Genomic DNA, 23,166 nt, shown 5'->3' on the forward strand with positions numbered 1-23,166 from the left:
TAGGCCTAACACACAGTATACTCTTTATACTATGTATATTTAAAAAAATCCCTTGCATGCATGCATGCCTTAAGCCTCGAGTACTGTACTTGCCACAAAACACAGAAATGTATATGCAATAGTGAGTAATGTGGTCTAAATGCATATTTGTTAAATTTATTAATAAGGCATTGCCTTAATAAACTGTTATCTTTTCCCCCTATTGATTCCTGCATGCAAGCAATGAAATTTTAATGCTTTGGAGTTTATGAAATACTGATATAGTGACATTCATATAAAGTTTTTGATCACAGAATGCGGAATACGGGGTGATACTTGGGCTGCATCCAAAGCAGTGTGGCCAGCAGCTTAAGGGAGGGGATTCTGCATCCAGCTCTGGGGTCCCCAGCACAGGAGGGGCATTGACCTGTTGGAGCGAGTCCAGAGGAAGGACATCAAGGAAATAGGGAAACTGAGCACCCTTCCCATGAGAAAAGGCTAAGAAAATTTGGTTTGTTCGGCTGGGAAAAGAGAAAGCTTCAGGATGACCTAGTTGTGGCCTGTTATTACCTGAAGGAAGACAAAGAGGAGCTTTTCACAAGAGCATGTAGTGACAGAATAAGAGGGAATGGATTCAAACTAAAAGAGGATAGGCTTTGATTAAATTTTAAGAAATTCTTTACTGTGAGGTTGGTGAGATACTGGAACAGGTTTCTGAGAGAAACTAGCAGGCTGTGACTGCCTCTTCCCTGGAAGTGTTGAAGGCCAGGCTGGATGGGGCTTGGAGCACCTTGGTCTAGTGAAAAATGTCCCTGCCCCCCAACAGGGGGTTAGAACTACATTATCTTTTGGGTTCATTCCAGTTCAGGCCATCCTAGGGTTCTATGAGCTATCCAGGAACCTGTTTCTTTTTGCTGCTTGTGTTTAATCTTCTGAGACATTCTGAATTGTTGAATGAAGTTCAAACATTGGAACTTTTTTAAACTGCTCAGATCTTCTTCTTCTTTTTTTTTTTTTTTAACTTGGCAGAACAGGTGTTCTTCTTTAAACTTACTCTGAGAAATTAAGGTGCTTTGGCAGAAATTTGCTGACAGGGTCAGATACCCACCAGGGAAGCCAGCCTGACTGAGTGAAGATTGGCAAATTTAAAGGCCACTGGGAACCCTTTAATAAGATGGAAAATATTAGGCTTAACCAAAGAGGTGACAAAATAGCAGCCTGAGAAGTCTTATGTTCTGCTGTACATGTAGGTACAGCGAATAACGAAAGGTCTGCGACTTCCTTTGCTCCAGTTCCAGTTAGACAAAAAATGTCGCTGAAGTAGCTTCCCTAAAGTGAAGCCTTTTATCCAAAAAATATTTGTTAAAAGAAAGACAGTGAAAGGCTTGCAAAATAATGTGCTTGGAAAAGTTGGAAATGTAAATTTCCAACTGTAGCTGATCCCACTGTTAAATTTTGTCTGCACCGGAGTTTTGACTGTATTCATAATGCAGATGTTTTAAACATCTTTCATGTCAAAGTAATATACTGGTAAAAGCATTTTTTTTTTTTTTTTGTTCTGAAAACTAACATAACATTCACTGTAGAAAAAGTGGCGGTGGTTGTCATCCAAAGGAATAAAAGGGAAATTTAGAAACTTTTAGCACACTAATTAAAAAACATGTCTCAAATTGTAATCTTAAATGACAAAAACTATAATATTTGAAAAATAATATTTGAAAAAATTTTAAATGAAAATTTGAAATGAAGCATTTTCTTTCTTTAGTGCTGATGGTGGCTAGAGATGGTTATTTTGTGGCAGAAAAAAAATCTCAGTTGCATTTAATAATTCTGATGTAGTTGAAGCGAGTGCTGGAAAGTTACATATTCAGTACCTTTTAACAAAGTTTCAATTTTAAATTCTTCATACTTTTTTTTTTTTAAGGCTGAAGGGCTGCAAAGTAACCTTGTGTTTGAAGAAATTGGTCGTCGTGTAAAAGAGATGGGAAATGAATTGGTAAAGAAAGTAAATGCCGTATTTCAGTGGGACATCACTAAAGATGGAAAAACAGCAGTGCAGTGGAGTAAGTTGTATTGTTTATGTGATACCCCAATGCATTTTTGCTATGAAGTGGGATTAATTGTAATCATTCTAATTAAACTGATAGCTTGGAACTAAGCATAGCGTAGTAGATGAATATGCAGTGGGACCTACAGGTCTGAATGTATTCTGGGTGGACAAATGACAAGGAGGTCAGATAAACTTTGCAGGTACTAATCTTTCAAGGAACATACTTCTGTAACTTGCCTATATAGATGCAGGCATAGGTTATATCATCCTTTAGAACTTCAGTGCATTTCCATTTACATTTTCCAGATTGGATTGCCACTGCACTTAGGAAAGCATGCTAAATTAGCCGAGTAGGAGTGTTACAGTAATTAGTCTGCTGGTGATGTACATGCTAACTGATCTAAAACAAATAAGTAATTATTTCTACTGCATTGTTCTGTCACTTCAGTGAAAATGTAACCCAATTTGTTTCCATTTAAACTTTCTGAGATCAAGGTTATTGGAGGCATAATCATAATTTCCCATAGTTTAAGCATGGGAGTGATTGATGATGAGAAGCTAAAGCCTGTAATAGCAATGGCTCACAGCAGAACTTTTTCCCGATTAAATGAATAATAGAATTAAGTGGTCTGACAGGGGAAAGCTACTTCCTCAAAAATCTTTTCCTCTTAAATTCTCCTTTGCTCTCTTTCTACAGATATATATATTTGAAAACAACCCCAAATCTTCTTTTATTAATTGGCTAGATTTTTTTATCTTTGGAATTTTCTCTTTGGTTTTTTAGTTGACATGTCTACTGCTTTATTGGTGGAGTGTAAAGATTTTCCAAAGAGAAAAAGCTTAGTGAGGTTGTACCTTCCAGGCCTTTTTGTAGGGAAATGAAAGTCTGGGTCAAGCCTGTTGCTTAGACTTCTTTTTGTTTGGTCCCAGTGGTTGGATGTACTCAAAAGAGTTTTGGGGACAATGCTGGTGAAGGGGCTGCCCTTTGACAGGCTGGGTGGGGATACTTACAGTAGGTCTGATCAAGTCTGCCATTAGGTTTTGTTCTGTACACTGTGACATTTTTAAACTATTGTTGAGCAATTTAGAAGCCTATAATTTCACTTAATCCTTTCCTAATGTTGACCAGTAGAGATTCTGAGTAGCAAGACTGTTGTTAATTTTCAGGAAAAATATTATATAGAAATTGATCAGGATAGTTGCTGCCTTGCTTTTTAGGCAGTTTTTGAGGGATAAAGAGTGATTTCCATTTGGATAGAAGTTAATAAATGTTATGAATATACCTGTTGGGATTATGCAAGCTGATTGTCTATACATCAAAATGAGACAAGGGAAATACTGAATAATCCAACTCAGACATTCTGTCTTAAAATTCATTACTGCTCTTAATCATTTCTATTGTCTGCAGTTTTCCATTTTTGCATGAAGTAGTCTAAATTATGGACATGGTTAGAACTTTGAGAGAAGGCTTGTGAAGTTCTACTTGTGTTTTTGCTTATGTTTTTAGGTGATAATTAGAAGTGCATTGGTTAAACTCCAGAATACTTGAAGTGGAAATTTGTGTTTGTTGAGCAGTCACTCTGTACTCCATATCAGTCCTGTCTAGCTAGATACTATTCATGTGTAACTAAATTTGATACAAGTGATGGTCATGTTTATAATGACAACTAGAAAACTATTTCAGGTTGATTGATCATTTGATTTCTTGATCACCTAAGTTCGATATTATATATGTCCAGAGAACAGAGGGACAAGTCAATGGAGGAGAAATCTGCTGAGGGGTGTTTCAAGGTATGACTAAAATTTCTCACTCAGGAATTTCTGAAACTGCAAATTGCCGAATGCAGAACAAGCACACTTAGAGATTTAGGCCTGAGCAGTGCCCTTACTTGCCTCCTGAGAATGCATTTTATTAGAGGGGAAACAGGTGAATGCTTTTGCTATTGTATTCAGATCAAGAGAGTGCTCCTGCTTCGAATAAATCAATAGTCAGCCTTTTGTCCTCTCCTGCTTCTCCTACTGAAGCAGTAGGAAGAAGGTACTGCTTTCTTCCTGTTCATATGTCTCTAACTAAAAGGAATTAAATAGACATAGTTTCTGTTTGTCTTGTTCCCTCTGCTTCTGTTGCATTGAAAATTTTCTGTACTATTATATTCATTTGGAAAAAAAACTTAAAGATCCCTGTGGGATGGAGGCTGGAGGACCTAATCTAATATATTAAACATTTCCCGTTGCTGACTGCTATTGAGAGCTGAAATGAAACTTTTCCAGAAGCTTGGAAAAGTTACTGTGAAAATTTTTACAGGGTGATCAGTTCCTTATGAATTACTGTAGTCTCTGTAGTGTAGTAAATAGGTAAGGTTGAAGGTAAATATCTAGGTGACCCAGCAGGGTGTTTCTACAAAATGTTGTTTACTTTTCCTTTTAGGAGTATTAGTATGCTAGTACTTCCTTTGTATATCACTTTTTTAAAAAAAGAACTTTCTGTGTCATCCTCTTTCTGTGTATGTGTTTTCTGAATATTTTTGTGTGCCTTAAATTTCAAGAACTTTTTGCATGAAGAAAACAGAAGCTGTTCAGTACTAAAATAGTTAGAATGCTACAAAAAAAAAAATCTAAATATTAAAATTTCGTATTGTCAGTATAAAAGTAGTTAAGAAAACTCACTAGCAGAATTTTAGGAATTATGGCAACTGTAGTGTCAGCCTTCACTGTCCCTACATGGAAAAAGAGCCTACTATTGTTGATGTCTGTTTAACTCCAATGGCATATTTTTAATGGCAAGCTATATATGTATCTGCATGATGAAATTTTTATTTGGGGGATATTTGAAGACACTTTCCTGCCATTAAAAAGTATATACCAAAAAAAAAATAAAGCAAAAGACCTTCCAGAGGGAAGTACTTGAGATTTATCAGCAGTTGCCAACTTAATTATTTTTGCGTGTTTGCATATGTTACATTATTACTCAGTATTCAAGTGTCTCTTCTACCAGATGTTAGTATAATTCATTTTCCATGGTAAGTGCTGAAGAAGATGGTAGTTTGTGAGTTTACATTCCAAGGAAGACAGCTTTCTTGCAGTTAGGATATTCTCAATAATTTAAAGGATTTATGACTTTATGTGCTCTTTAGAAGATCTCTGTATGGTCATCAGCAAGACTTTTGTAATGCAGATGAGCAATGACAGCCAGTTTGGAATATACATATATTACATTGACAATGTAATATACATACATTCCAACATTGACAATGTCATTTTGTCACTTGAATGCTTGGCTTTTTGAGTTGTTAATGCAAGGTAAGCTTCCGTACACATTTAGAAATTTTAGTCTTCATCAAATTGATTTTTTACTTTAAAAACTGAAGATGACAGTACAGTGTTACCTTTGCTATAGCTTGAATTTATTTCAGTGTCACTATTTTGACTGATTTTCAAAGGTGCTTCAGATTTTAATGTTACTCAACTCAATTAATAGAATTGCACTTCTTTACTGTACATTTAAATTCAGCCTGGTGGTTATTAGTTGATCTTCTGTGTGCAAGAATTTTAAATCCTTTTTTTAAATGTTATGCTGCTAGATTAGATAAATTCTGAATTATCTTTCTGTCTTTTCTAAGTAAAATTGCCATTTTGGAGCGTCAATCCCATAATGTACATAGCTACAAGACAGCAAAAAGGAAAATATGACACTAAAATCAATTCACAATTTGGTTCACTATTACATACTATTTCAGTGTATGGTCAAAATTCCTGACAAGTTGTCACTGAAACAACTTGCGTGTGGGTGGGAGTATTATTTTGGCTGAGTTTTTTGTTTTGTTTTAAGCTGTAACTTGGTGTTAATTAATTAACAATCTATCTTTTGTAAGGGCCTCCTAGGCCTTTACAAACATTGTTTCTGGTTCTTTGGGCTACCTTTCTCTTATTTAATTGGATATATAGTTGTTCTGTCTTGTGTTTTAATTTTTTGACTTGTCACTTTTACATAGCTTTATGCTTTTGTGAAGAGTGCAGCAGTTGACAGTGCTGGAAACAGTCTGGGCCCTGCAGCCCATTGCTAAATACTCAATGGTTGTAGCTCCAGCATGTTCTGCTAATGTCCTTCAGCCTTTTCAGATCTGGGAAGGAAGCAGATAAGAGAAGGCAGCAGCCACAGGCAGGTGCTGTGTTCGTTTCCGGGCCCCTCAGGTCAGGAAAGACATTGAGGTGCTGGAGCATGTTCAGAGAGGGGCAGTGGAGCTGGGGAAGGGTCTGAGCACAAGTTCTGTGAGGAGCAGCTGAGGGAGAAGTGCTTAGAGGGGAGAAAAGACGGCTCAGTGGGGACCTTATCACTCTCTGCAACTGCCTGCAGTGAGGTTGTAGCCAAGTGAGGGTCAGTCTCTTCTCCCAGGTAAGAAATTACAGGACCAGCAAAAATTGACCTCAGTCATGGGGTGCTGATGTTGGACATCAGGAAGAATTTATTCATGGAAAGAATGGGCTGTTCAGGGAGGTGCTGGGGTCACTATCCCTGAGGTGTTCATGAAATAACTGAGTGTGGCACTCAGTGCCATAGTCTAGTTGTCAAGGTATTATCAATTAAAACTTGAATTCTGTGATCTCAGAGATCTTTTCCAGCCTTAATGATTCTCTTATTCTGTGAAATTTGTTCTCGTGTATGCAATCAATCTGATATTTTTCAAACTTTAAGGAAACAAAAAGTTATTTTATTTTACTATATTTACATTAATTTCTAATGTTATAACTGCAACTGTGACATTCTGATCTCCACTTTCTGCAGTAAGCCAGGATTTTTAGAAGTCAAGTGAAATTTGTGAATTGAATGTGGCTTTTGTTGGTACAGAGAGACATCTTTATGGAGGCACTAGTATTATAACACTAGTCTGTTTAACCAGCAGTGGCCTTTCCTTCTGTGCAGTTCTCTGTGGATGGTGTGAAGCCATGAAGAGGTGTAGAGCAATTGACTGTGCACTCAGTATGTGAAATTTTGGGCAGCTCATCTGCTATGTAAACAATGTTTAACTGTAATCTCTGACAACTGGCTTTAATTAGTGGTATTTCTGTATAAAAACAAGCTATTCTAATTCAAGAGGATGCTGAAAATCATTTTAAAAGAGGTAAAGCAAGTATCAATATCTCAGAAATATGTGTAGTGGTACTGAAACTACCTTCACTTTTTAACAAAAACCTTGATTGATAACCCACCCCAGCCTTTTCCAGTTTGTTTCACTACCTAAAGCATGCTTTGCTTTCTCCTGCATATGTATTACTATACAACAATAGCCCTTTTTTTCAGGCATTATAAAATATTAATATTTATTTATATTTTTAGAGTTAAGGTTTCATTCCAACTTTGCTTTCCATAGAGAAAAGGTAATGCTGTTGAAATCTGTTGGCGGATAGTTAATGGCACTTCAGAACAGTACTCAGAAGAGTTTGCCCGTCTGTTGCTTTTCTTCATGTTACTGAAGTTAGTGCTGAAGGCAGGAGATGTTTTTGTTCCTTTCCAGTTCTCAGAAGAATAAAACTTTGTTATGAGAACTGGGGAGAAATTGTTGCATGTAGTTGGTTGTGAACAGCTGATAAATTAAGGTGAAATTGCTCAATAATTTATGATGCAATATGACTTCTGGCAATGAAGAGTGGGTAATGCTTGTTTTTATTTGGTTAGCAGTTGAGTCTTGTATAGCCCTTACTTATCCACTGTAAAGCAGTATAAAACCCAAGCAAAAAAAAAAAAAAGTCTGACTGTTAATATTTTCTCCTAGAAGGGGTAAGGTACTCTTCGAAGTAAAAATAAAATTCTTACCCCAAATACTAGGTTTTTGACAACCTGCTATAAAATGTCAATGTCTACTCTTTTATCTAGTGTTTTGACTCTTATATATGTGAATTTTCTTCTATTTTTATTTTATCTCTGATAACAGCATCTTTTTAATGATAATAATGAATGGATTTTTAATCATTGTACTATAACACCTACATATCTAAGTAAAAGAAGAAAAATTTGACGGAAAACTAGCATTTAATTCACTTGAATTTCTTGATTCTACTTTTCTGCCAGATACATAATAGAATGGATTCCAGAGGGCAAACAAGGGGGCACTGTCTCTGGTCATTGGAAAGCTAGGATTTTTCTGCTCTAATGCTTGGAACCTGTTCTGGCATTCAGCTTATTTCTTTCTTTGCTAGTTTATTTATCCACAAGCTAGTGCTCTATTTTAGTCTCAATTGTCTTTTCAATATTCTAGCCTAGGTGTAGGTCAGGAGGGAAGAAAGTGGATTGTGTATGTTTCTAATCTTTCTGGTTGTTTTATTGCCCTGCAAAAAAATTGAATGAGCAAGTTTTTGTGGTAGTTTTTAATTCTTTATAAGGTGGGGAGTTACTTTCCTTCTCTAAATACTAATATCTGATATGTTTTGGATCACTCTTTCTCTACAGTGTCACCTTCCTTTTTTAACTACTTGCATTAGAGAAGCAACTCATTTATGAGGAAGCCTACCAAATGGGATGGCTCAAGGAACAATAATTCTATTCATTCTCCATGTTTTTGTAGAGAAGACAGTTTTGCTGTCAGAGTGCTTTGCTTTTGTGGCTGCTTAGTTTTTTTTTTTTTCTTTGTTTTCTTCCCTATCAAAAATCTTAATGTTATTTACAAAGAATCTAGAGGAAGTGGAAGTAAACTTTTTGACATTTTTGGGAAAAGAATGTACCATTAGATCGGTCCTTTTTTTTTTCTTTTTTCCTTTTTTTTTTTTTTTTTTTTTTAACTGAGAATTTCTAGTAACTAGTAAGGATTAACTTCTGGTGGGAGTAAGGATTTGAGGTGATCAGCTTGAGCTTGGTACCCAGCAAGGTTATGGAGCAGACCATCTTGATTGCGATCACTCGGCACATGTGGGAACCAAGGGGCCAGGATCAAAACCAGCATTTGTGTAGAAAAGGCAAGTCCTGCCTAACCAACCTGGTCTCCTTTTATGACCAGGTGACTCACCTCAGCAAAGCCTTTGGCACTGTATCCCACAGGATTCTCCTGGGAAAGGTGGCAGTCCACAGCTTGGACAGTCGTAATCTTTGCTGGGTAAAAAACTGGCTGGATGGCTGGACCTGGGAGGTAGTGGACCCAGTCACAAGTGGTGCTCCCGAGGGCTCAGTATTGGGGCCAGTCTAGTATCTTTGATATCATTGTTGTTGGTCTGGATGAGGGCATTGAGTGTCCCCTCAGTCCTTTCACAGGACACCAGTTTGGGTGCAAGTGTTGATCTGCTGGAAGGTAGGAAAGCTCTGCAGAGGGATCTGGGTGGGTTGCATCAATGGGCTAAGGCCCATTGGATGAGGTTCAGCAGGTCCTGCTGTTGGGTCACAACAACCCCAGGCAGTGCCACAGGCTGGGCAGAGTGGCTTGAAAGCTGCAAGCTGCCCAGTGGAAAAATATCTGAGGCTTTAGATGACAGCTGGCTAAACATGAGCCAGTGTATGCACAGGTAGCCAAGAAGGCCAGTGGCATTCTGGCTTATATTAGCAGTAGTGTGGCCAGCAGGACCTGGACAGTGACTGTCCCCCTGTGCTTGGCACTGGTAAGGTCACACCTCAAGTGCTGTGTCCAGTTTTGGGCCCCTCACAAGAAAGACTTTGAGGTGGTGAAGTGAGTCCAGAGAGGGGCAATGGAGCTGGGGAAGGGTCTGGAGCCCAAGTCCTGTGAGAATCAGCTGAGGGAGCTGGGAGTGCTTAGCCTGGAGAAAAGGAGGCTCAGAGGAGACCTTGCTGCTCTGTACAACTGCCTGGAAGGAGGCTGCAGCCAGGTGGGGGTTGGCTTCTCCTGCTGCTGCTGGGACAGGTCAGTCAGCAACAGGACAAGAAGAAATACCCGCAAACTGCAGCATGGGAAGTTCATGTTGAACATCAGGATAAATTTTTTCACCGAGGGCGTGAGTCACCATCCCTGGAAGTGTTCAAGGAACTGCTGTATGTGGCATTTAGTGCTGTGGTCTAGTTGTTAAGGTAGTGGGTATTTTCCAACCTTAATCATTCTGTGATTTTGTAAACTTAAAGGATTTACCTTGATTATGGGTGCCATGATTGTGCAATTTAAAGGTGTGGTTGTGCTTTGAGAGGTTAGTGTTATTGTAGATATTGATGGTAAATTATGGTCATGGGATTTGGCTAGGAAATGGAGAAGGAGAACAGGGACTGTAATAATGTTAAGTAATATCTTAATGTACAACAATGTAACAACTGTTAATTACATACTCTATTCAAAATAAAACTTAAGGGTTGTGAGAACTTTTCTGAGTCATTACACCTATTTAATTGCTTTTGTCATCTCAACCTGACACTGGTGAGACTGATGGAATAAAGTATATAAAAATTTCTTGTCAGCCAGTACTTAGTGAAGAAGAAGTTGTGTTTTGGGAAGATGGTATGTCAGATTTTCAGTATCTGGGTCCCTTCTGGAGCAGTGTAGGAATGCTGGGGACAGGGAAAAAAAATAATGCCAGCAGAATGAAGTACAAAAAGGGATTCCTAAGGTCCAGAAGTAATTCAAAACAGTTGGTTAGGAACTGCAGGCATCCTAGACACCATGTCTGTGTCTTGTGAATTAATCTGTAGTGCTTGCTGACCTTGCTGTTTGTCTCAAAGGGAGCAGTTTGGCTACACTAGTATGGTGCTTAACATTAGCAGCATTTGGGTAGAGGTGTATTTCAAAAGCACTTGGACAGTTAGGCCTGGTTTACTTAGTCTGAAAGCTGGTATCCACTCTCAGACTTTAGTTAGTGTGTGTGACTTGCATTTCGTGATTCAGTAGATGATTTTTTTTGTTTTCCTAATAATACTCTGCTCCTGTAGGTTATGCAGGCACAATGTTAAAGGCTCAGGTATGTTAGATCATATAGAAGCTGTTCTGGGCCACAAGGATGTTGTTACACAGCCCCTACGCACAAACACAAATGTTCAGATAATTCATCTGGTGCTCAGTAACCTTTTCTAATGTCTTCCTATATTGCTTGAAGTTAGTGATATGCATTAAATCTGTTCCAGGATTTATAATTTACCTTAAAATCAACTGGAAAATAATAATCCAATATGTCACTTCTCACTGAGCAATGTTGTATACTTCAGTCTCTTTCTAGTTCTGTTGTAACTGGATAAATATTGCTTAAAGTAGATTTCAGAAAATGAAATACACTGAAGCTACTCCCAGTCTCTATAGTTCCCCTTACCCTGTCAAAAAATTATTTGGAAAAAAGTGGCACTTAAGATAGCTTGTGCAGAAATAAAGCTCCATGTTAAGACAAGGGCCTTTAAAATTTGTCCATGAAGAGCGACCAACTGTCATCTATGATTCTGTGATTAGAGATGGCATGTTGTTACGGGAATATCCACATGAATAATGTGTGGGATGGGGGCGTGATGGATCAAGAGGCAAAGGTGTAAAGGAAAGACAGGAATTCACAAAATCTGGAAATGACTCAGCAGAGCACATCCTGTCAAAACAGTCTTCTGAAAAAATGACACAATACCTGATAGTGTTAGCTTTGTAGTAGATTATTTTGGCAGGTCATTTGGCATGGAAAAAGAACACTCTGAAGCTACAGGCACCTGGAGGAATTTTTGTCTTTCCAGGAGAGAAAGACAAATAATTGGCAAGGCTTTAAACACTCCTTGTATGAAGTAGAGTAGGCTGTATTGTGTTGCCTGGGGGACAGACCAGGGAAAATGGGCAGTGTGTTTGAACACCACTACTTTTGCCTTGTCAGACCACAACTAGGTCTGGTTTTGAACTTTAGAACATTATTACTGAATTGAACATTTTGCAGTAAGTGCACTAATTAGTACCTTGTGCATCTTCAGTGTCATTCGGAAATAGATTTTGCCATTGCTGCAAGAATTTTGAAGTCCTTGCTGTAAGCACCCTCCCCTTCAGTACAGGAATAATTTTTTATTTTCTTTCAATGATGAAGAAGAATTATACCTCATTTATTTTCTAAGTAGCTGATAGCTGATAGTTTAGACTGGATGCTTTATAATAATAGTAAGGAAAGTACTATTCTTAAACCTGAAAATTTTATCTTTATTTTGAAATTAAACTGTCTTTGCTCTTGCTTCTCAGCAATTGACTTAAAGAATGGCTCTGGAGCAGTGTATCAAGGACCTGCCAGAAATTCTGCTGACACTACCTTCACTCTCTCAGATGAGGATTTTATGGATGTGGTACAACAAAAGATTAACCCCCAAAAGGTAAAGCCTGGATGTCACAGACATACTCTTTTGTATGTAGACATATTATTTGCCTTACATTAAGCTGTAGTTCATGACTGCATTCTGAAATCCTAAACCCTGGGATGTTTTGACAGTGGAGACCAGAGTCAGATGGGGTACAAGCACATCAGTATCTCATACTAAATTAGCCAGAAAGTGTGAGGGGGGTTTTATGCCATCTTTATTATCTTAAGACAAAAATAACCACAAAGGGCTAAAGCAGGGCCCTGAGAACACCAAGGCTGTGGATTCAATACCTGTATGGGCCATTCACTTCAGAGTTGGACTAGATTATCATTCTGGGTCCCTTCCAACTTAGAGTATACTGTGATTCTGTGACATCAAGCCTGGCAGTGCAAAGTTAGGACTTTGTTTACTTTCTGGTACTTCACAGTGTACAATTTTCCAGGTTCGTCAGTTTGATCATTCAGGCTGTTTTGATTGTCATGTTGCAGGAAGTTGATGTTTGTTGCAGTGGTCTGTTTTATTGCTAGTAGTGCAGCACAGAGAAATGTCAAGACAATGCATGCATGTAATGGTCAAAATTTACCTAAACCTAAATTTTTCATGGAAATAAAGATTTAAGGAGGGTCTGTAATCTGGGTCTGCACTTTTAGCTTCTTGGAGTAATCAACTGCTTGAAATGACTAATTTTACTAATAAAAATGCCTCGTGTAAAAGTAATTTAAACTGTCACAAATTTAATATGTCAGCTTACAGATTAAAGCTTGAGCAAATGAAAACTTTAATTAAGCTCATCATATATCAAACAGTTCCTTTTCTTTGATCTCCAGCAAAAGTTGTTGGAGACTTTGATTGTAAATTGGAGACTAATGATCACGGTGAATGTTTTTTATAAGTCTCACATACGACATGAGTAAAATCCTTTGTGACTCTCTGTATACAGCAGGCATAAACCATAAACAAACAAGATGTTGATGTGTAATCATCAGAATGCTAAAGAACAGTGATTGTAATTCAGGAACATCATCTATGTTTAGGCATTATTGTTTCCTTTGAGTTTCTGTGAAGTTTTCCATCTAAAGAAGCTCAAAGCATCTATTCAAATTCTTTTCTGCTGGCTCTCTCTATTCTTTATTTGAATGTATTTCAAGCTAATGGAACTATGCAAAAGAACATTTAAGGAACTTTCAAAGGGCTTTCAAACTGCAAAGCCATTGGGAAGAAAAACTAGTTTTAAAAAAATAGGAACTAGATTGAAACAGCTCTTTGAAGTAGGGAGAATAAAAAAGGTAATATACCAGCATTGAAGTGAAAATAATGATTGATTTATGACTTTACAAATGCAACAAAATCTTGCTTATTTCCTGTTTGTTGTAATATGCTATGTATAAAGCCATTGCATTTCTTTGGCATATGTGTGTAATACATTGTGCAAGTTTATGTTTGTATTCGTTACGAATTTGAGTGTGTAGCTTACATTTTCATTCGGTCTTTAATTTTCATTATATAGCCTTTTCATTCCATTTTCATTTCCTATAACGATATATGGATATTTGTAGTGTGAGGGAATGATGCTAGGAGCTTTATTTTTTGTGCCCTGCTGAAGTTTTGCTATCAGATTCTGTGAAGGCATTTGTCTTACAGTTGGGTAAATGCTCTGTGCTGTATGTGGAAGGGAACAGAGGCCACTGAAGTTGCTTTGTATTTATTTTATTTAATTTTTCCCATGTGTGCCAGAGTTGGTCTTGTCTGCACTACAGATAAAAAAATCTGGTTCTGAATGGTGTTAGAATTGTTTTTTTTAATAACTGATAATCAATAAACATTGTGCACTGTAGGCTTTCTCCCAAGTGCTAAACAGCCATTCTTTGGATTCTTTTTTCGTTCTAGTGATTCTTTGGTTTGTGAGTAAACAGTTGAATACATGTTTTCCCCCCCTCTTCTGTTTTTTTAGGCATTCTTTTCTGGTAAACTAAAAGTGAAGGGGAACATCATGCTGAGCCAGAAACTGGAAATGATCCTGAAAGACTATGCCAAACTCTGAACTGCTGGATCATCTACCACAGCAGTGAAGAACTGTAGAAGATTGAAACTCAATTAGTTCAGAACCAATGATTTGCAGGCTAGTTAACATCAATGTACTGATTCATTATACTGCTAATACACAAGCTGATTTAATTGCTGTAGACAGAAGTTATGAAATGAAAATAACTCTTCTTATTGTCCCTTTCTAATTTCTCAGCAATGGTAGAGAATCATACTTTTCTGATTGTACATCTTTATCTAAATAAAATATATTTAGTTCTTACAGAGAACCATATATTTCTATGTTAATTCTGAAGAAAATTAAATCAATAGACTTCATTAATATCTCCTTTTATGTGTCTGTCAGTCTTCATTCATCTTGCCTTAGATAGACTTAGTTTCTATGAGTCTATCTGCTTTATTATTTAAACTAATGTTTTTTTGTCTCAAGCTCTCATGATTGTATCAAAGTATCTGGAAGATGGAAGTAAATTCCATTTATTTACCCTGTGTCATTTTGTGGGCTTTTTTTTCCTACACCAGAAAAAACCTCTTGGAACTTTGGAACCCATATAGATTAGACATTTTCATGTGCTACTCTTGTAAATCACAAAGTGGTTAACATTTATTGTCTAGGGGAACCTTTTTCATGTGAGAGGCATTAACACTGGGCCAAAATCCATCACTAGAGCCAAACTGCTCTTCATGTAAATTCATTCTCATGAGGGCTGGCATCATGGCAGCTGGGGAAAATGGAAGTGAATTCCTCATTTTGAGCCTATGGCCAGAACTGAGTTAGCATCTCTAGCCATATGTATTCCTCAAGAAAGTATGCTTTAATCACTGATTGTCACATGAACACCTGGAAATTGGATTTCATCAAAGTGACCAACATTTTGCATGCTCAGTTATCTTTTTTCACCTTCAGACGTGTTCTGTGTTGTTACTTTTTGGAGATGGAAGAACTCAGGCCATCTGAGGCTTTTCTTCTTGATCAGAGGATCTTTTAGAAGATGAAACTTCAAATTCTTTGGGTTGTTTTTTATCCCATAACTGGAAGGTACTTTCATTCCCTGACTTTATGAGCAGACTATAGCCAGTAAAGAACCTTGTGGGGCTGCAGATGAGCTTGATAGTTTGAGAATAAATTGTACATGTTCTAATACTAAGTCATATTCTTAACAAATTTATTTCTTCACAGCTGCACTATCAGCCATGCTTTGGTTCAGGTGGAGAAACATGAAGTATGTCAACAAGTATTTCATGTAATTCACATCATGAATAGATGGGACAGAGAACAAATAAGAAGTTTGCCATCTTAAAGAGGCTATCAAGTAGAAATTATGGAAGAAATGTCCTTTTACCACTTACCGTTTACTTTTTTCATAGCAGTCATTTTCATATATAGTACAACTTAATAATTGCCTGTACTGCCCAGCTTCTATTTATCAAGCAGGTTTGTGTCAAATAGGTAAAGGGATCTTGTATTGGTTTCTCTGAAGAAATTGTATGAGAAAGAGAGATTGATTTCAGCTTTGTAATTTTATGCATGAACCTAGTACAGCAAAACCCCCGATTTTTATATACATATTTCCTGCCTATAAATCTGTATATACTGCCGTAAAACTATGTATATTAAAGAAAAGTAACTAACTGTGAGACTAGGAAAGCAATTACCAATACATCCATACAAGAATATGGTATTTGTTGTAAATTACATGGTCTTGATAATTCTCCACAGGTGAGGGGTTTTTTTCCATAAATAGTCTGAAATCTGAAAGTACTGCTTCACAATGAATTAACAGAGTGTTAGTAAGCGTTTTTTTCTTTCCTCTATTTAAGTGAGAAGCAAAAATATTCAGATGGGAGAACTTGGTAATACTGAAATCTGTTGCAATTTAAGAGGTTGGAGATTACTAAAGAACATAATTTTACTAAATGTCTTGGTATGTGTTGGTTGAGGATGAAAGATTTATAGCTACTCTTGTAATTTCTACCCTGCATAGTTTCAGCTGGACAGAAAATCTTTACTCTGGCTTCAGCTTTGTCCCACACAGTGAACTGGTCACAGATGTTAACCTTGAGTGGAACAGAAAGTCCTGTTCTTCCTTTTGCTTCCCATACCCAGGCTACCTGAGCACACCTCTCAGGATTGTGATAGACTCTTTTTAGGAGTATAACTCAGGTGTTTAATTATTGCATCTGTTTCATGGCCTCAATAGCTACTGTTGATTATTTTGGCATGTTGATTTTATTTCTAGTCCAGTGTGTTTACCCTAAGAATGTTCTAGTTAGCTGATCATAGTAATTTGACCTGCTTACTGCTGCAGATAAGGTCAGTTTGCTGTGTTGAATATATACATGATGTGGTTTGGAAGTTTTGGCTTTTGTTTTCTTCCCAGTACTTGGAAATCTTCTGTTTATGGTTACTGGCTTTTAGGAGTATTCTCAAGAACAAGTAGTAAACTCAGTATTTTTATGAGAATCTATGAAAAGAAATGTTGGCCAGTTTGGAAGGTGGTGGTTCGAGCATGGCTGATTGTCAGCTGTTTTCATCTAGAACAGCCTTCCTGCTTCAGGGTATTGGGTATTCAAACCTTCCAATGTCTCTTTTGTCTGGAGTGGTTTTGAAGACCTTTCTTGTCATACCCCTGCAAAAATACCTCTGTAGTGGCAGGTCCTAAAGATGTGCAACAGCGAAACATCCTTTCCTTTCAAGGTAGCTGCTTCTTTGAATATTCTTTCTTTGTTAGCAATGAGTGCCTTGGATTGCAAAGCCACACTTGTTTACCAAGCAGCTCAGATAACTCTTCAGTGAGACTGCAAAATTTAGTAGAAAATAAGGAGGGTTTTGCAAGCATTTTAGCAGTATGATTCTTAGCAGTGCATATAATCTCTTTAATGTAGAGTAGATTTTCTGTCCTGCATTGCCATATGTGCGTTACAGTGTTTTGATTAATAGTGTGAAAAAAGTGATGCCTGGATGTGAATGTAAAGTCTGGACATCAGGTTTCATGACACTGACAAAAGAATTCAGTTGTTCATCTTTCTAGAATAACTGAGTAACTGCTACACATGGCATAGTATCATTGTATTTCTCTTTTCCCTTCTCCTTACACTCATTACCGTCTTCCTGCTGGCTTGCAATCCTCCAAAAAGTAAATTGTGATTCCACTGACATGTGTCCTCTTCAGTCATTTATGGGTTTTCCAATTAAAGTAATAATGGATGGGGAAAGTTTATGCTATCTAGTCGGTGGAATTGCTCTTATTAGTTTGTTTCAGAGGAGTTCAATACACCTTCCAGCTACCATCAATGATTACAGTTAACAGCTCTTTAAAAGTTGACAAGTGTGTTCATATTCAGAGAATGTTAAAATTAGTAAAAGTGGGGAGGAGCAGAGGTGTGAGAGAGTGGTATACTTGAGCAACTTCAGGCAGAGGAATCTGGATGTTGTCTCCTCTAAGGCTTATTCCCACCCCCCGTTACAGGAACTCACTCCTAATGGTTATTTGTATTCTGGTTCATTGGGCAGCATTCCCTGTAAAAGGTTCTTTATCAGTCAGCAGTTACTTTGTTAAATTAAAAAGCTTTATGAAACTGAAGGATTCAGTGGTATCGTAAATAAAGTATTCTAAATTGGAAAAACAGGCATTTTAAAATAGTTTAGTATAATATTTTAAAGGAAAAGACTCTCTAATATAATGCAATATACCCCAACAGAGGTTAATGTTGCTGAAGTTATGTCTTCTCTTTCCTTCCGCAATGCCTGAGGGCAGAGTAGCATTCAGAAGGTGATGACTTTGTTTTCACATAACACAACCTCCTAGCATGAACAACGATCTTGCTTAAGCCAGGAGAAAAGGAAATATTAATATCTCCATATTCCTGCTATGGATTTTTAAATTCTACTTCAGTTGGTGTACCTTCCTACTTGCGTGAGAATGAGTTCTCCACAATTCATCTGAATAAGAAATTTTGTCCTTTAGGCCCTTGGCTGTTTCTTCAGCAGACTGACCTAAAAAGCACCAGACATCAGCAGAAATGAAGTCAATTAGGAAAAATAAAGTAGACTATGGATGTGGTTTCATTTATATGACTTCAATACTACCCTCATGATACAACTCAAATGTTTCATCTGTCTAAAAATCAGTTCACTGAACTGGCATGATAGGATCTTAGATGTGTGGGCAGGCTGAGCTCTGAGAGGTGCATCTGTTTGTGTCTCTCAGTAAATACTATCAAAGTTCCCATTGTCTGCTAACTTAAATCGCATATTGAAAGGTCACTGTGTCTCAAAGATAGAATCAAGCAAGGTATAATAATATGCAAAATTGTCTGAATTATATGGTGTAATGGTGTGCATCTTTCTAAGAGCCATTTTAGAATACTAATTTCCTTATATTTCCCTATGCTACATTTGTCCTGATGATGTCAAGTGCTTTTTTTCCACTGGAATAAAAAATCACAGAAGTTGAAAGAACAATTGAGAATACCCACATTTGAATAAATATATCATTTAGGTTAATATTAAATGTTTCTGAACTTCTAGTTATAGAAGCATATCGTCTCATACACTCATAAAATAGTTTTAAAAAATATCAGCAAGTTTGTGTATGGAATTTGTCATTTCTTTTTAACCAGTTCTTCCTCTTTCCCTTTTCCTGCCTGTGCTCTTCTTGTATTTTGCCGGTTGTCTTGTGAAAGCATGTCAGAAGAAGTATGAACATAGGTTAACACAGCAGTCAGTAGTTTGTGAAGATTTGAATTTGGAATGGGAAAGAAAAGCCCGTTGTGGTAACCTGGATTTCATCTGGATCTCACTCAATGTCACGACAAGTGAAGCTCCCATAAAAGTCTTACAGTTATGATTGGAATGCTACCGTGAACTAAGTAAATGAAAGGGAATGAGTCAACATAAGTTTGTGTTCCTATCTCAGTTTGTGTTTCTAACTGCAGCCCACACAAAAAAGGATATGTTACTGTAAATGCTAAAATAACAATTGTAGTGAGTTGTTGAGGTTTCATTTCAAGTAGTCTCCTGTTCCTGCACATTTACAAAGAAAAAGAAAGGAACCATACTCATCTTATACTAGAGTCGAAGAGTCTACAATCTGGCTAGTGTTTCCAAAATTATTAGGACAGCAAGTACACATAGAAAATAGAAATTGAGTTGCTGTCTCTTTCAATCAATGTGCCTAGGTTAGATTTCAAAGCAGTACACAAGTATTTTTCCTCTTACAGTACACTTTGTGTGCTTTTCTTCACTCGTAGTCTCTCCATTGAGGTGAAGACCATGAGGCTTGTGAAGCTGCCTGACCGCTCTTGGAGCTGCCTGACCTTTCTGTTCCCAGCTCCCCAGTGTCGGCTTCTCTTCTGCCCAGAGCTGGTCTGTGCTCTGCACAGTTCAGCCTTCTGCTGCATGAATCTCAGCCTGATTTTCATGAACAATGGGAAATGCAATAGTTATCTGCTGTAACCTTATCTGAGCTTATAATAGCTCTGGTGCTGAGAGCCTTGTAATCCTATTAAGAAATGATGATAAAAGGTAGCAGAGTTTCTGACTGAATGTAATACATGTGGGTTTTTAGGTGTTTCTTTTTTCATGAAGACAAAATGAGTCCACCTGAGGACTGTATCAGGAAAAATACAACTTTCCTAGCTCAAAAGATATTTTAAATGAATTTTTGATTATTTTTTCAGTCTGTTTTTACATGTGTGATGAAATACAATAAGCAAAATTGTAAATGCAGAAAAGAAGGAGGAAAACAGAACGAAACCGCTTGTCATTTTTCTTTTTCTGAATTAAATAAGGCTTTAAAAGGTGGGGAATTGTTCCCTGTGTGGTCTGCAATGCATAACACTGATTCAGATGGCTTAAGTGAATGCCCAGAAATCATCTATCTCTGAGGCTGCCAATGGTCAACAATGACTAAGGTCCAGTTTCACTTTACAAAATTCTTCTGGTAACTGATGTTGCTCATATCTCTCATATCTGGGGGAAAATAAAACATTTTGTGGTCATTCAAGGTTAGTGTGAGATTTTGTTCTGTTTTCAAAAAATATTTATGTATCTGCATGCCTTTTGCAACTTCGAGTGTGTTAATTCCAGGCCACTTAATGAGCTTGCAATTTCAGTAGTTTTCATTGTCAGAATCTGAGGCCAGTGCTGTTTATTATCAGAATACCTTATTTTGTAAGGAGATACCAATTTACAGTCAGAATGGCATGCTTTCATTTAATTTTCCAGTATTCTAAAAAGAGCTGCTGAAACCACTCATCAGAGGACAAGCGCTCAGTTAATCAAATCCCTGCTTGGTGGTGTGAGATCATGTGAGGGCCTCTTGCTATTTCCTAGCAGGGCTACAATTAGTGAAGGAATTTTCATTTATTTATGGCAGTTTCTGTAACCATAGTAGACAGTCTTACTAAGGTAGACTGAGAGTCTGCAGCATACAGGGAATCTTTCTAGTGATGGTCTTGGAGACTTAAGGAAATTTTTTTTCACAGTGGTTTGAACACCAGAGGCTGTGATGTATCTTCATAGCTCTTCATGTAACAGTTCTCCTATAACAGCTTTGGACTCCCATGATTGTAATGCAATTTATTTGTATTTCAGCTCTAAGCTCCAATAGTAAATGTATTGCTACACCCAGTTAGACAGTAATTTTTGTAAAGTGCCTTCTCAGAATTTCATAAGTCTGTCAGAAGCTTTCATGGTTTCTGAGATTTTGTAGCTAGTATAAAAATTACATAAAACATTGGTTTTGGGGGCTGATAAAATACTATTTTAAGTAGATGAAAATGGAGACATTTAACCCATACCAAGCTAACAGTACTCCCACACAGTTTGCTCTTTCCCCCTCAGAAGAGACCAAAAATGAAAGCCACAGTGGGGTCCTGGATTTTGAAACACTTCTAGGTGGTAGGTGCAAAGCCTGCTTTACATTCAAATTTAGCCATCGTGAAAAGAGTTTGTCTCTAAACATCTTTTCTGTGCTCTCTACTCCAAGAGGTTTAACATGTCTATTTTATGGAGTGCTCTGTCACTCTGTTGTGAAGTGATTGACAGAGGTAACCAAAAGGCATGCTACATTATGTTATTTTCACTTATTTTTAAGTAATTCCTGAAAGAACCAGTCTGCACTTTGATGGTGTAGTCACTGATTTGATTGACTTAGAGTTGTTGTATGAAGGGCAACTAAAAGCAGACAACAAAATATTGTAAGTTCTAGTAGATTTGCACAGGGCTGATAATGGACTGAAGAAAATTCTGTCTTCAAACCACTCAGAGATTCTTGACCCCTTTGTTCTGTTACCAGAGAAGACCTTGGGCAGACAGTACTTCTCACATTTTCTACTAATACTTCTTACCTGCAGTTTTAGCATTTACGTGCATTTTAAGGGATATTTTGGAGCAAGGCTAACGTTGTGTCAAGTAACTGAAGTCATCATGGCACTACAAAGCACTTTGAGAGCCATCAGTTCCAAACTTTCAGGTGACAGTTCTGCAATTATCATTTACTGAAATTCAGCCAATAAAAAGATGGGCATGGATGTTATCAGTAATTAGTAAACTCAGTGCTGTATATAAGGCTTAGTTGGCTCATCAAACCCACTGTATTACCACTCTTTAATTGCAAGCAGCAATGCACCTTTAAACAATCTACTTTTATGCCTTTTTTGGTGGTCATGGTGGAATATGTTAATGTATACAATTGAAATTCTGATTTGATTAACAGGCATTGCTATGTAGATTGGAATTAATTAATACACTAACTTTGTGTGTACCCTGCGTGTTGAAACTGCCAATTTCTTCGTTGATGCTTGGAGTGGTATTCAAATATATATAAAGAATCCTGATAATCTCAGATGGCAATCTTGAGGCTGCCAGTTAAAACCCATTCTGATTCATCTGTTTGACAATCTGGGAGCTTGTCTGGGCATTCAAGGCATTGGGAGAAAGCTGGAGAGAAGCAGGGTAGGCAAATGAAGCCAAAGTTTTAGTTATTTTGGGCACAGATCTAGTGTCTGCATGAAGTTATGTGCCTCTGGGTAAAACCCACCGTAATTGTAGACACAGGTCTTTCACCTGAACACACATTTCAGTGCTGCCTTCTGTGTAACCACTTCTTAACAATTAAATGATGATAGAAAATGTGTTTCTGGTCCAGAAATGGTACTTGTGTCTTGTGCAATTATAATATCAGTATTGCTTTCATGGTATCCTTTATGGCTAAAAATTGAAATAACGTTCTGATAAAAACACAGTGATAGGCACAATGCTACCAGTTGTTACCCACCTAAAACCCATGAGGGCAATGTTCTGTTATTCAAAAACGTGTGAAAAGCCAGAAACTCTAGGTAACCTTGTCTAATTACTGCAGCAAGTGGTTAAGCACAGTAGGACTGGCCAGCAGTATAAATCATTAATATAGATGGAGTGTTTTAGCAATATTATTTAGCTACTGGGATAATTGAAGTTTTAAAGGGTCATCAAGTCTTGTGTTTCTCTGTGTACTCTATTATAAGCATAATTGCTTTCATTGATTGCTATTACTGTTACAAAGTAAGAGTGGAGGGATGCTAATCAATCATTGCACAGAACCAGAAGAACAGGCTCTGATAAGAAGATCCTTAGAAACTTTTGTTTAATTAAAAATCCAGCCAGACAGAAAGAACTCATGAGCACTGCTATAGAATGCTGTTTACAGATTTTTAGGGGAACATTAACTCCATTCTGACAGTTCAGTCAGATAGAAAGCTTTCCTTGGGGGGCTCAAACTTTAATGTTCTCCTCCAGAACATCTCTCTGTGATAATGCTAAATTTCATTTTCTCTCATACACAGTGAGATAAAAGTTTAAGACCAAAAATGTTCAAGG

At 37.3% G+C, this 23,166-nt stretch overlaps 1 protein-coding gene across 1 annotated transcript in view; it reads left to right on the forward strand.

Moving 5' to 3' along the window:
• Positions 1-14,787, forward strand: part of HSD17B4 (hydroxysteroid 17-beta dehydrogenase 4) — a 62,981-nt gene extending 48,194 nt beyond the window's left edge. Inside the window, exons 22-24 of the mRNA XM_059873628.1 lie at positions 1,904-2,042; positions 12,145-12,272; positions 14,212-14,787. Of these exons, the coding sequence (XP_059729611.1) occupies positions 1,904-2,042; positions 12,145-12,272; positions 14,212-14,301 (357 nt within the window). The 3' untranslated portion in view covers positions 14,302-14,787. The remainder of the gene's footprint in view (positions 1-1,903; positions 2,043-12,144; positions 12,273-14,211) is intronic.
• The last annotated feature ends 8,379 nt before the right edge of the window (positions 14,788-23,166 follow it).

Source organism: Haemorhous mexicanus, chromosome Z, assembly GCF_027477595.1.
Source record: "Haemorhous mexicanus isolate bHaeMex1 chromosome Z, bHaeMex1.pri, whole genome shotgun sequence".
NCBI classification, from domain to species: Eukaryota; Metazoa; Chordata; class Aves; order Passeriformes; family Fringillidae; genus Haemorhous; species Haemorhous mexicanus.